A 14,316-nucleotide genomic window follows, 5' to 3' on the forward strand; every position below is an offset into this window, starting at 1 on the left:
TTAACCCTTTAAACTCCGAGGGTGTTTTAAAAGATTTCCGGTTTCCGTGGCATACCCAAATTAAAGGCTTATTACTCCAAAAAAAAAAAAAAAAAAAAGGAGAGGTCAAGTGATTGGTATCATTTTAAATAATTTTTCACATTTTATATGATATAAATTATGATAAATTGTGAATCTCAGCCTATGAAACTGCTGAAAAAAAACAAAAAAAAACAAAGCAATTTTCTTATTTTTCTGATTTTACATTAAATACATTAAGGTGTAAATAAGGTGGCTCCAAAAAATTGCTTTTGTTTTGTTCCCAATCATGTCAACTGTATCTGAGAAAGATTTTGTGTCGATACGACAAAGCATAAAAACATAATTACGTAAATAACTATTACAATAAATTGAATATTAATTCAGCGGATAATGCCAAAATTAAACATTAAATTGTGTAGTATGATTTGAATTTTTGTCGACAGTTATAATAATGACTTACATTTTTTATAGCTCTTTTCTACGCACTCAAAGCGCTCCACATAGTATAGGGGGAACCTCCTCAACCACCAGCAGCGACGGCAGCCATAGTGCACCAGAACGCTCACCACACACCAGCTATTGGTGGAGAGGAACGTAGAATGATGTAGCCAATTCAGGGATGGAGATAATTAGGAGGCCATGATAGGGGATAGATAGGGGCCAATGGAGGGAAATTGGCCAGGACACCAGGGTTATACTCCTACTCTTTACGAGAAGTGCCCTGGGATTTGAGTGCGGCTGTGGCTCAGGTGGTAGAGCGGGTCGGCTGCTAATCGCAGGGTTGGTGGTTCGATTCCCGGCACTCATGACTCCACATTCCGAAGTGTCCTTGGGCAAGACACTGAACCCCAAGTTGCTCCCAATGGCAGGCTAGTGCCTTGCCACATGGCAGCTCTGCCACAATTGGTGTGGGTGGGGGGGTGGGTGTGTGAGAACCATCCATGCAAGGTTAATTTTATAAAAGATAAGTTTACCTAACATTTCTACATAGATTTACAACACATGTGACACCTACGCTAATGGTTTCTTTATCCCGTTTGATTTCCTGGGTTTAAGATGGAGGCTTTGCACATTGATGATCAAGACGATTTCTCAGAGTCCGCCCTGCCCCTCCCCCCTCATGAATATTCATATCCTCCCTGCTGCAGCTAATGGTCAGAAGGTGAAAAATGACTCGTGCCAATTCCCCGAGGATCGTAATGCTAATCAACAGCCAGCGCCATTCCAAGGAAAGAGAGCTGACATTCTGATTGGCTGCTGATGCGGCACCTTACAGAGGAGAAATGTAAAAATGGAGAAACAGTCGCATGCACTGCAGGTGTTCAGCTAGAGGTAGATGCAACGGAGCAAGGTATCAGGGTGGACAGTATTTTAGCTAACGCTTATCACTATGTAGTAAGCATAAGCCTCTAGAGTTTACCACAGGTAAGGTGTTTTCTTAAGGCTAGGTATACTTTGTGTAGTTGATTTTTTTTTTTAACCAAAATCCCAATAATAATCAGAAAAAGAAGATTAGGTGCATAATGTGGGACTTTTAACACTAAATAAGCCTGAAACACATCGGGGACTCTTATTTTGAAATGATGGCGACTTGGCTCTGTTGCTATGCTCTATTTATAATATTTACAAAATTAAGCTTATTATAGCCTATATATTATTATTAAAGATGTATGAAGTTGGAGACACAATGTATGTGCAGACGAGGGACATTTCCATGTAGTCGCATTTTTCTTTGCATGCCCTCGCTTGAATAAAAAATACAAATAATTATCAGAGGAACACAGAGGAATAAAAAACAAACAAAACGGAGGCAAAAATGTATTTTTAAATAATAGGCAGATTTTTGCTGATCACCAATAATTAAAAAAGCAAACATTGGCTCCGTTAAAATATGCATTTTATATTATTTCTTTTTGATTTTCTCCCCAATTTTGCATGCCCAATTCCCAATGCACTCCAAGTCCTCATGGTGGTGTAGTGACTCGCCTCAATTCGGGTTACGGAGGACAAATCTCAGTTGCCTCTGCGTCGGAGACAGTCAATCTGCGTATCTTATCACGTGGCTTGTTGAGTGTGTTACCGCGGAGGCTTCACGCTATTCTCCGCGGCATCCACACACAACTCACCACACACCCCACCGAGAGCGTGAACCACATTATAGCGACCACAAGGAGGTTACCCCATGTGACTACCTTCCCTAGCAACCGGGCCAATTTGGTTGCTTAGGAGACCTGGCTGGAGTCACTCAGCACGCCCTGGATTTGATCTCGCGACTCCAGGGGTGGCAGAGAGCATCAATACTCTGAGCTACCCAGACCCCAAAATATTATATTTTTTAATATTGACAGAAATAAGCTTTTCAGAGCCTATTTTACTATTATTATTATTAACAAATATATATATATATGACACAATGTATGTGCTGGCGAGGGACATTTTCATGTAGTCGCATTTCTCTCATGCATGCCCTCGCTTCAATAAAAAAAACGTAATTAGGAGGAACACAGAGGAATAACAATAATAAAAAAAATATTGGCACCAATTTATCTTTAAAAACCAATATATCAGACTATTTCTAGTATAAACAGTATAGCTGAAACACTACTGGTTAACACATTTGTCCTGTTGCATGGTTACGGTTATGCTGCACTGCCCTAACAATGCATAAAACGAAGATCACCATGAACCATCCGACCGTACATCACATCAGTCTGGGTTTAGCCAACCGGTGAGATTCTGGTTTGGTTGCTTCGACTCTGGCGGCGTAATTAACTTCATATAAAATCGCAGCTGGTTTCACGACAGCCTACTGACCACATAAAACAGCTGGAATAAAGCGAAACAGAATTTATTCCTAGACCTCAGCATCCAGTCTCAAACAGTGCCTCTTGTTTTCTTTGTTGACGAAATCCTACTACTGTCGCTTCAGTATACAGACACAAAAACTGCCTGTGCACAAATATCGAAAGAACACCCACAGCTCTCGTGTGCAGGTGGCATAAACTCAAAATCAATTTGGAGACACTAATTGATATGAAAAGGGTTGAAAAGAAAGCTCTGAACACAAAACACACAACTCAATTATTTCTACAGCCTTCTAGTGAATGTCTTACACAGTAACAATGATCATATATATATATATATATATATATATATATATATATATATATATATATATATATATATATATATATATATATATATATATATATACACACACACACACACATACACATACTGTATTACACTGGTATCTTGTTCATCAGTCATCTGGATGGAAAGGATGGCATGTTTTGCCCGGGTAAACACTTAATCTAGTTATCCAACTTTGTTTGCAATTTATTCTCAATAGAGGTGTCATTTAAGCTTATGTGAGGCCCTTCATGATTGCTCTGAAATTTCTTGTGGGCAATTATTTTTTGATACAAACATGAGGGCAAACAATGACAGTGTCAGTTCCAGTTATGTGCTTTATCAAGTCTAGCTTTTTCTCTACGGCCCCTGGGGAGCCCCAGTCACTCACCCCCACTGCAGCACATGTGGCGGCTCTCTTCTCAATCGCCTGCCTGACAGCCTCATCAACACACAATAACCATTATCCTCTCTCTGCCATCATCCACACCACCCACCCCTCGCCATCTCTCAACAGAAACCGGCACAAAAAAGCAGCGCGTTTAGAAACATGCGCTTACCTGCAGTTCGGTGGAGGGTCGAGTGTGATTTCTGCAAGTTCCTTTTGAATCCTGCAATGGAAAAATCATTTATGAGTTCATTCAATACAAATCATTCATTCACCAAGGCCTCAGTTACACTGCAGCTGAACATATTCGTCGCTCATCTTTAAACACATTCTGTCCTATGGATGGGAATTTAACGATTCTGATTCCTTTTAACAATTCCAAAGCATTTACATTCATTCTTCTGTTAAAACTGCATTACTGAGCTAAACTTTTTTTAAATCATAATTTTTATGGTCATTATAGGCTTTACAGGGTTATGTCGTCATGGCAACGAAGTTGAAAAATTGGATATAACTTTATACAGAAAAGGTTGAGTTTTTAAATCACACTAAAACTCCCCCATCTATCTTGTGGCTATACTTTGAAACAGTGAGTATTTTAACGTTTACGGATTAGCCCCATTCACTTCCATTGCAAGTGTCTCACTGCAACACAGATTTGGTGGTTTTGTTTTTTTAAGAAAAGGACGGAAAGGTCAAAATGAATTTTTTTGGTAATCAACACAAATTCAAAAAATGCAAGAAAAATGCACGTTTGCGAAAACACGGTTTCTGAATTTAACTCCCAATAAATGTGTAGTTAAAACAAAATTTACATGCACTCTTTGAGGTGTGTACGGAAAAAAAAAAAAGAGTTGTTAAAGGGTTAGATCTAGGGATGTCGAAAATATCTATATATATATATCGATTATTGATCGGCGTGTTATTTTTTATATATATTACAATTAGCCATCATTTATATTAGAAGCCTAATTTGCATGCTTTCCAATTCACGCTGTTGGCTTCTGTTCAACAATCTGGCGTAATAACGTTGGGAAACCACAAGAGGGTGATATAACATTTACTGAAGCCGGTCACAATCACAGACACACACAGATGCACAAACACACACACACACACACAGAGATGCACACACGCACGCACGCGCGCGCACGTACGCACACAACGAGCTGATGTGGTGCAGCCGATGGCAGTTCAAAGTTGAAGGTTTTTGTACTTCAAGAATAAAGTGATGTTGAGGAGTTTACAGGTGAGTGTAGATCACAAAACAACAAACTTGTAACTGAACATACATTGTGTACATCCAGTGATGGCTAGAGTACATAATATTTATCCTTTGATAATGATTTGGGTCGAATTTAATGGGAACCTATAGCGGTTTGAGCTTACCTTCCTAGAAAATAATAGTTTCAAATTTTTGAACGTGCCACGTCGTCTGCCAAATATGTCTGGTATCCCTTTAAGTTACCATGCCGCTCACACTTTACCAAAGTTGTGTTGAGGAGTATATTTGAAAAGATAAAAGCAGCCCTGTTTCTGAATTTCTTTTTTGGAAAATACCATCGATAATCAAGCATCAATCCCAAACCTAGTTAGCTCACAAAAATTATTTCGTCATTTACTCATTTCGCGTCCTTACAAACTTGTATGACTTTCTTCTGTGTAAAACAAGAGACATTTTTAATAACGTGGATGCTGCTCTTTTCCATACAATGTACGTGAATCGTGACTGAGCTGTCAATCACTATTGTCCTCCGAATCTCCTTTGTGTCCCAAGAGAAGAACGTCATACAGGTTTGAGTGAGAGTAAATGACAGAACTGTTATTTTTCAATCAACTCTCTCATTAGGACACTTCTGCATGTCATACACACACAGGACGGCAATTTAGATGATTCACTCCTAATAGTCTCTCTTTGATAACGATTACATTTTACAATTTTCAAAATGCACATTCAGGATCCATCTGTTGCAACATTTCAAGTCTTAACAATGCTGGCATCTCTTGCGAGTGATACCTGTTGCTTTCTCAAATGCCAAAGCGAGCGAAGGCGTGTGAAATCAGGCGGTTTTTCATTTCCATTATAAAGTGACTCACACACACACACAGAGAGAGAGAGAGAGAGAGAGAGAGAGAGAGAGAGACTCTGATGATACCTGTTATTTAGCCACATGTTTCCTTTGACAGTCAGCTACGACAGGAAACCATGCATAAACAAAACATCGACCTAGAGTAGCAGGTTACTCAGATGCAAGCTACAATAAAAGCTAAAGTCGTTCAGACTGTAAGTTTATTTATGATGCTTACCATTGAAGTCATTATCCAATTGTGGTTCTGGTTAAAATAAGGCTTGGGATTCAAGAACTGGTTCATATTCAGAACTGTCTCAGTGGGGGTTTTTGTTTTCTAAAAAATACAAAAACGAGTTATTGTCATGACTATTAGCACGTCTTGTTTTCTGGCATGTGGTAGTGAATCGTTTCTAGGATTAAAAAGACATTGTGATATGTGTCACACGTGACATGCCTCAAAGACAAACTAAATCCAAAGTATGTGTTTAAGAGAGACAAAGACAGCAAAGCTGCTGAACATTAAATGTCACCTTTTTGTTTGCAATTTTATACAATTTATGAATTCTCTAAAAATTCTCAGTTCTACTAAAAGCATTAAACAGACATTAAACAGACTTCTAAGGGTAGTGAATGCATTAAAGGAATATTCTGGGTTCAATCGACAGCATTTGTGGCATAATGTTGATTACCAAAAATACAAATAAATTCTCATGCTTACATTTACGCATTTGGCAGACGCTTTTATCCAAAGCGTCTTACAGAGCCCTTATTACAGGGACAACCCCGGAGCAACCTGGAGTTAAGTGCCTTGCTCAAGGACACAATGGTGGTGGCTGTGGGGATCGAACCAGCGTCCTTCTGATTACCAGATTACCAGTTATGTGCTTAGACCACTACACCACCACCACCACTCCAGTGGCTTACAGTGCACTTACATTGGGGCCAGTTCATGGACCTGGAACATTACTTTAAGAATTGACTTAATGTCCATTCTTCCTTCCGAACAGGGCCATTAAAGGAACAGTTTAATCAGAATCACTAAATTCCTTTAATCCACTTGATTATATTTATATTGGTGCCCAACACATCAATGTTTTTTTTCTATTCCAAAACAGGAACTAACAGCTTTGATGTTGACGATCTAATCCGGTCACCTGAGGCTTCTAGTATTGCGTAATGCACGGAAAACCCTCAAGTTTGAATGTCTGGATCTTGATACGTATTAACAGAGGAAACAGGGTGCTGCAGTCACTGTTATAAAAGGCACCAAAGCTTTGCTCAATGCACGGATTGCATAATTCAATCGTACTGCAGCCAGGCCTTCAGAAAACCTCCAACATTGGCAGCGAGGGCTGTTTCACAGCACGCAGAACAACAGAAGCGCAGTGAAGCGCGCTACAATCACCAGCTCCAATCAACTGAGAGCAGTTCACCTTCTATCTTTACAGGTAATAAAGAGATCCTTCAAGTGTAAACGCATCCAATGCATTACAACATCTTATTTGAGTTTGGATTGAAGTTGAAAGTTTTGATGGAGCGGTTTACAAAAAATGGTCGCAGGTCTGTTCTGATCAGGTTACATGTAAATAATAAACTGCAACTAAGCATATAATTATGGATACGCTTCCCAACTTTTAAAATGGAGAAGATGCTTCTCACAGCTTTTGTTGTTGACATAAAAATGCAGTGTGTCCAATCAAACTCTACGCTATTTTGATGCAAATTTGTCACATGTCAACATGGACAGGATGCATGACATGCTCTCATCGTCAAATATGCCATGAACAAAACTCCTCAAGGTAAATGAAAACACATCCTAGACTACATTAAATACTGGTTCACTTGCAGCAAGGATACACACGTACTGTGCCAACCACACTGCGTGTTGAGAGGTTAATATTTAGCTGCCAAGAGCATGAAACCATCATGAGACAGTTGAAAATAAATTTGGTAGATTTTCTGGTTCAGCTCATGTTATAAATGTTCCATATTATTGCGCTAAGGCAGTTTAAATAGAAATGCACCAATGTTCCTGCAAATTATTGACTAAATTAAAACCATCAACATAGTGGTAAGAAGCATGAAAACGCTGATATGAAAAACCAATGGTTAATTTATAATTAATTAGTATTACACTATAACACAATTAAATGCACAACTAATTACAGCCACAATATGTAGAAGGGTTGGCATTCTAATAAAATGTACCATTTAATTTTCTCAAGTTATTGGGGTGGCTGTGGCTCAGGTGGTGGAGCGGGTCGGCCACTAATCGCAGGGTTGGTGGTTCAATTGACGGCCCACCCGACTCCACATGCCGAAGTGTCCTTGGGCAAGACACTGAACACCAAGTTGCTCCCAATGGCAGGCTAGCGCCTTGCATAGCAGCTCTGCCACCATTGATGTGCGTGTGTGTGTGCGTGAATGGGTGAATGAGTCACAGTGTAAAGCATTTTGAAAACCGCGAAGGTTAAAAAAAAAAGCACAATATAAGTGCAGACCATTTACCATGTTGTGAAATATAGCATGTAGAGGGAACTATTCAAAATGCTTTAAAACCTGATATATCAGTATGATATCCATTGGTGTCCTTGTACATTGCAATGAAGCTCCTTTGTCAGTAAAGTACTAATTATTACAAATAATATTTTATCTATGTTATCTCCTCTACAAAATATTTCAATCCAAGCAAAAATTCAGCTCCTCATATTTGACCATATATGCATTTGCTTTGATTCTGAAGTAAATTTTGCATAACTGTGATATAGATGATACTCATTCTTCACATTTCTACCAGTATATCGCCCAATGTAAAATCTGGGTCCTGCAGCAAAACCAGTTGAGAACCACTGACGTAGACCAGCTTTGCTTAACGCAAAATTACAGAAAGTTACCTCTTGGCACTGGTGGAGAGTTTGGCGGCGGTTTTACTGGAGATCTTGGTCTCCTTCTTCTTGGGCGCAACCAGATCGCGCTCCTGCTGAGGAGGTGCCGTCTCCCGCTGCTCGATATCTGAACTCCCTCCACTTGTGCTGGGGCTATCGTCTGGTCTCTGCACCTCACTGGACATCTTGGCCCTGGAAAGACAGGATTTTACACGATTACACTAGCAGACTCTCGGCTGAAGTCATTGGCTGTCTTGATTACAGCTGTGCTGCGTATAGAAGTGACAAATGAAAAAGCGATTTTAAAACAAATAATGCATCAATACAACGCAAGCAGCAGATTACGAGTGCGTTTTTTGTCCGGTTATGCTTATAGGCAAACAATGTTTGTGGTCATGTAAATATCTTAAATGGTTTTCCTTACTGTCATAACACACTAGTTGACTGTTACAAGACCATTCTGGCCATTGAGGCTGTAATCTTAGTATTAGAAGATCTCTGGCTGGAACGGATGCTTCCAGTGTAAACAGCTTCATTGATCAGGGTATGGACATAAATGTTGCAAGCAAAAACTAGGAAGATTTTTGCCCATTTACCCTGATTTTGCATTGCATGTAAACACCTTTACTGGCATTTTAAATGTGCACAAGTCTTGCGTGCATGACTGTTTACATTTTAACGTCAAAAGCAAAATAGTTTTTTCTTACGCTGTCAGAATTTTCGAATATGCTGATTGTTTTGGTGTAAATGCACTCAATGACTGCCTGAACACTTTTGTTCCATAATACTAAGTTGTTGATTTTTAAGGGCCAAAATCAAGATGCAATTGAGCGCAACACTCAGGTTCCCGAATTAAAAATCCCATTCATTTTTAAAGACAGCTTCCTACTGTGAGCTCAGAGGTTGTTCATCCATGATATATGCATCAGTCAGCGTTATTTCAATTTCATTGTTTAAAAAATAGTGTTTCACAGTGGTATTCCTGGTAAACAACTACACTACCCGTGGTACAGCAACGAAAGATCCACCAATCAGAAAACTACGGCCAAGCAAGCCTGCGTAAAAAGCCCAGAAAATACCGCCCACTCCCATGTCGCACTCCGAGTGATGCGTTACAGTTAGTCTTCCTTCACCCTCAAACTACTTATGTATTTGCATATATCTGAATATTTTGCAGTAAACGTAAAATATATAGTTTCTGTACTTATAGCCAACAACCTAAAATCAATAGTTTTATATATTTCCATTGTTTTTTATCCAATTACATCATTCGCAATGCTTCATGGGATTGTAGTTCATGCCCTCGAGAAAGATAACAAGTATACATCCTAGTACCTTGGTTTTTATCCAATATTCAAATACTTTTTCTGGTTGGTTTGGTTCATGGTTTAGAACTATTTAATGAAGGATTTTTTGAAAAGTAATTGGGAAAAATTAATGGGAAAAATACTTACGTAACTGACATGGTGGAAAAAGTGGGCGGGCACTTTTGCGCTCTACTGATATAACAATACGGTTCATTCTCTTGCATGAAAAAAAATAGCATCTCTCTTTTCCCCATTAAATGGTACCTATAAGAACCTATAAGTTGCCGTTTCAAACCCATGATGAAATCAAAATTGACGCCTGCTTCCTTTCGTAATGCACGTTCCAGTGCATGTCCAAGAGTCCAAGAGACTTCTGTGCATGTTATATCCCATATCATGAACTTTATCAAAATGTAACACCCTGTCTACATTGGACGTGAGCGGCGCATCACGTTGTGCAAAAGCGAAACTGATCACATTGTAATCAATGAAGCGGTCTACATTGAAGTCATCCGTTGCATTGCATTGCATAGGACCGACAATAAACATATATCCAGTTCTACTGCTGACATTCTGCAGAGCTACTTGAGCCACTCCATCATCCTGTCCGTCTGAAATAAAAGGATTTTCCTTACTAAATGTCACACGTTTAAATGTGTTTTCCAACGGACACACCCGGTGTTGACAGGGCGTAAGAACTTGCTCCACCTCTGAAACGACTTGCCACCATTCAGGAACTCCTGTTTTTCACAACGCAATAAATCCTCAATGGATAAAATCAAGTCCCACGCTAGATTCGGTCTTGTTAAATATATCCCATTTCACTCCGACACACCATCAGACCATGTTCATAAAATATGTTGACAGTTAAATTAGGAGCATGTCGACAACGCCGCCACACTTTTCATTCAAGAAGAATTTAAGGCATGCATTTCCTGTGCGCCACAGGAGGTACACTGATATGAAATAGTACTCTTATGTTCTCCCAGACATTTGATCACAGTTAGATCTTGATTTAGACGTTTATCTAATCTCGGAGGGTGACAGTGCTCTTTTCAAACGATCGTGAGGAATTGTCTCTGATGTTATCAGAAGATGTGGCGGCATGGAAAACCCTCTCATCACAGGCTTTAAAAGCCACATGAGTCCAGCTAATAAATACCTATGGAACTTCACACTCAGCTCAGCACTTAAACGGAGATAAAAGAAATGTTCCTCGAGTTGCCGAGCAGGGTGTTCACTGGATAAACTTGCAGTTAGGTCACCTTTTTAAGATTGCAGGTCTCATATGATCACAGATACACCAAAGTGAAAGCATTAACCCTTCTGAAGAGTGCATTTTTATGGGTCAACTCGTTTTGCGATAATGTGGGAAATGAATCATAAAACATTTAAATTGCAGCTTGCATGAAGTCAGGCCAAAGAGGTAATGGCTCAAAGCAGAGTTCAAATGCATTCAGTGTTTTTAAGTGTTAGACACAATCCTGCTGGCAGTTCTGCTGGTGTTATCTCCTTTTAAATAGAGGATAGTGGCTCATTCCAGCCACTGATAAATCACCTCAACGTGCGAGTTTCAGATTCTGTTTAGCCACATTTAGTCCCTGGTTCACTTATTCAGGGGTAGTGTGTCCTAGTGCTTAAAAATATGGGTTGGTGACTTAAAAGGAATAGTTCGCCGAAATAGTTCGCTGACTGCCGAAAATCATGATCATGATATCCCAGATGCGTAAGACTTGCTTTCTTCTGCTGAACACAAATGAAGATTTTTTTTTTTTTAAAATATCTCAGTTTTTTTAGGTCCATACAATGGAAGTGAATGGTGACCAAAAAGTTTAAGCTCCAAAAAAGCACATAAAGGCAGCATAAAAGAAATACATATGACTCCAGTGGTTCAATCCATGTCTTCTGAAGTGATCCAATCGGTTTTTGGTTGAGAACAGACCAAAATATTCTCCTTTCTCACTGTACATCTGTGTGATCGAGCTTGAGATCATGATCGCCAAGAACACTTCAGATGTCAAGATTTATAGTGAAGCATTTTATATATTTTGGTCTGTTCTCTCTCAAAATGGATTGCATCGTTTCAGAAGACATGGATTAAACCACTGGAGTCATATGCATTCATTTTATGCTGACTTTGTGTGCTTTTTTTCAGAGCTTCCAAGTTTTGTTCACCATTCACTTGCATTGTATGGACCTACAGAGCTGAGATATTCTTCTAAAAATCTTCGTTTGTTTGAAGAAGGAAAGTCAAACACATATGGGACGGCACGAGGGTGAGTGAATGAGAGAAATTTCATTTTTCGGTGAACTTTTTAGAACATTTAAAAGGTTGTAAGTTAGGCTGCCCAAGAGATACTGTACTTATTATAAGTGGCCTTGGGTAAAATTGCATACTAAATTACAAATAAGTGACTTTTGCCCTCCAATGTGCATATAGAAGTACAGTTAAAGTTGTGTAGATTTTACCATTTTAAATAAATTAGGCATCTTTTTGGGCCGTATTTCACCATTCCAAGTATACATAAGTAGCCTACCTCTTTTGGGTATATAATAGAATCCCAAAGTACATATTTGCTCTAAAAGGAACAATAATATACCCTAAAAGGACACCATAAAAGTACTATTAAATTGGTTTGCATCATTTTAAGTAAACAAAAGTAACCTTTTGTGGTATATATATACCACAAACCACAATGTCAATGGTTTGTACCATTTGTATTGTTTTGGGTACACCACAGTGAACGGATGTGCTGTTTTGGGTCATATATAGTGTTCCAAAGTGCATATTTGTTGTATAAGAACAATTTTGTACTTAAAAGGGTACCGATACAGGTTTGTGCCATTTTAAGTACACAGATATGGCTCTTTGGTGTATATATTTTACCCCAAAGTACATATTTACTACATCAAAGGGTTCCACCACAATGTCAATGGTTTGTGCCATTTTGAGAACATAGAGGCACATTTGTGGAGTAAATACTTGTTGTCAAAAGTGCATATTTGCTCTATAGCAACCATCCAGAAGCGTGCCACTACAATACACAGAGGTATCTTATTTGTATACATCATATTATGGAGGGTATTTTAATGAAATCACTGAAGCACCTGGATCCAGTGCTGTCAGATTGCGCTGTAAACGCAAAAAATTGTCCTGCTGCCGCAGCTGCACACGCGATGCGCTTATAGACGAGCGTCTATTTATGCGGGAGGCCGCGAGCGCTTCGCAATCCCGCAGAAAATATGCGGATAAAACGCACCCGTCGAGGCGCGTCGAGCTTCAACTGTTATTTTGGTCCAAAGCCAGGGAAAAACACGTGAGGATAAACATCACACAATCATTCACCCACGATGAGCAAACTGGCTCGGCACAAAGGACAGGGCTCGTCCCGCACATCCCCGCACACAGATGAACAAAAACAACCTCTTTCTTGGGATTTTTAGCGACTTCTCACGCACACGCGAAGGTATTTACCTGCCGAGCGGCCGTCGATGAAGAGTCCCGATACGCTTTTCTTGGATGATACTTTGTAGCCAGAGTCGGGCCGTCCGCTCGTTCTCGTCTCCTCGATATTTAACTGAAGGCAGCAGAAAAAAAAGCGATTACACAAACTGAAGCAGCCGGACCGCCTCTGCGCGCGCTCACGCTCTGGCTGTGATCGCGCAGCGCGTTCGCGGCAGCGCGCGCGTGTGTGTGTGTGTGTGTGTGTGTGTGTGTGAAATGATTTGCTAAACATGTGAGGGCAGATTTTAATCACATTTCCTCTCAAATATACTGAAGCCGCTTCAAAATGTGACCTGTGAAGGAGTAAAAAAAAAATTGTAATTAAAAGGCTGGTTTATAAATGGGCCAAAAGATTGAATTAAAATACAAAACTGGTTTGCATTAGCCCAAACTGTCAACGATCGTAAACAAAATGAAAGAAAGTCTCTTAATGCTTTTTACACGGTTTAAAAGACAGGCATGGGGGCACGAGATTGTTTCTGGTTGTAGTTGTGATTTAGTTTCATCTCAGTGAGTCTTTTGATTCAATTCATTTCTAGAAATTACATTAGCATCCCATTAGGTAGCGGAAAATTAGCGGTTTTGTGTTACGAGTGATTTATTGATTCAAATGATTCGTAAAAAACAGTGTTGGGTAAATTACTCTAAAAAAAGTAATTAATTACTAACTACTAATTACATCTTCTACAGTGTAATTAGATTACTGTACTATTTACTCTACTCTGTCACATTACTTATTACTAATTCCTTTCTAAAACCCTTATCAACCTCAACCAGATAAAAATACAAGGATAGACATGAAACTGTTCACTTAATTATTTCAAATAAAAAATATAAAATAAAATTAATTATTCATGAACTTAGAATTTAAGGGGGCAGCGTTACATTTTAAAACAGACATTTTAACATTAAAGTTAAAGGTAAAACTATTGTTTTATATAGAATTGTTCAGTCAGGGGGGCCTGGGTAGCATAGCGAGTAAAGATGCCGACTACCACCCCTGGAG

General features: G+C 39.2%; 1 protein-coding gene across 1 annotated transcript in view; it reads right to left on the reverse strand.

The window, feature by feature from the left end:
* LOC127656458 (ubiquitin-conjugating enzyme E2 E2) overlaps positions 1 to 13,440 on the reverse strand; it is a 35,375-nt gene extending 21,935 nt beyond the window's left edge. Inside the window, exons 1-3 of the mRNA XM_052144798.1 lie at positions 13,281 to 13,440; positions 8,508 to 8,690; positions 3,714 to 3,764 (exon numbers count right to left, since the gene is read on the reverse strand). Of these exons, the coding sequence (XP_052000758.1) occupies positions 3,714 to 3,764; positions 8,508 to 8,683 (227 nt within the window). The 5' untranslated portion in view covers positions 8,684 to 8,690; positions 13,281 to 13,440. The remainder of the gene's footprint in view (positions 1 to 3,713; positions 3,765 to 8,507; positions 8,691 to 13,280) is intronic.
* Between the last annotated feature and the right edge of the window lie 876 nt (positions 13,441 to 14,316).

Source organism: Xyrauchen texanus, chromosome 15 (genome assembly GCF_025860055.1).
Source record: "Xyrauchen texanus isolate HMW12.3.18 chromosome 15, RBS_HiC_50CHRs, whole genome shotgun sequence".
NCBI classification, from domain to species: domain Eukaryota; kingdom Metazoa; phylum Chordata; class Actinopteri; order Cypriniformes; family Catostomidae; genus Xyrauchen; species Xyrauchen texanus.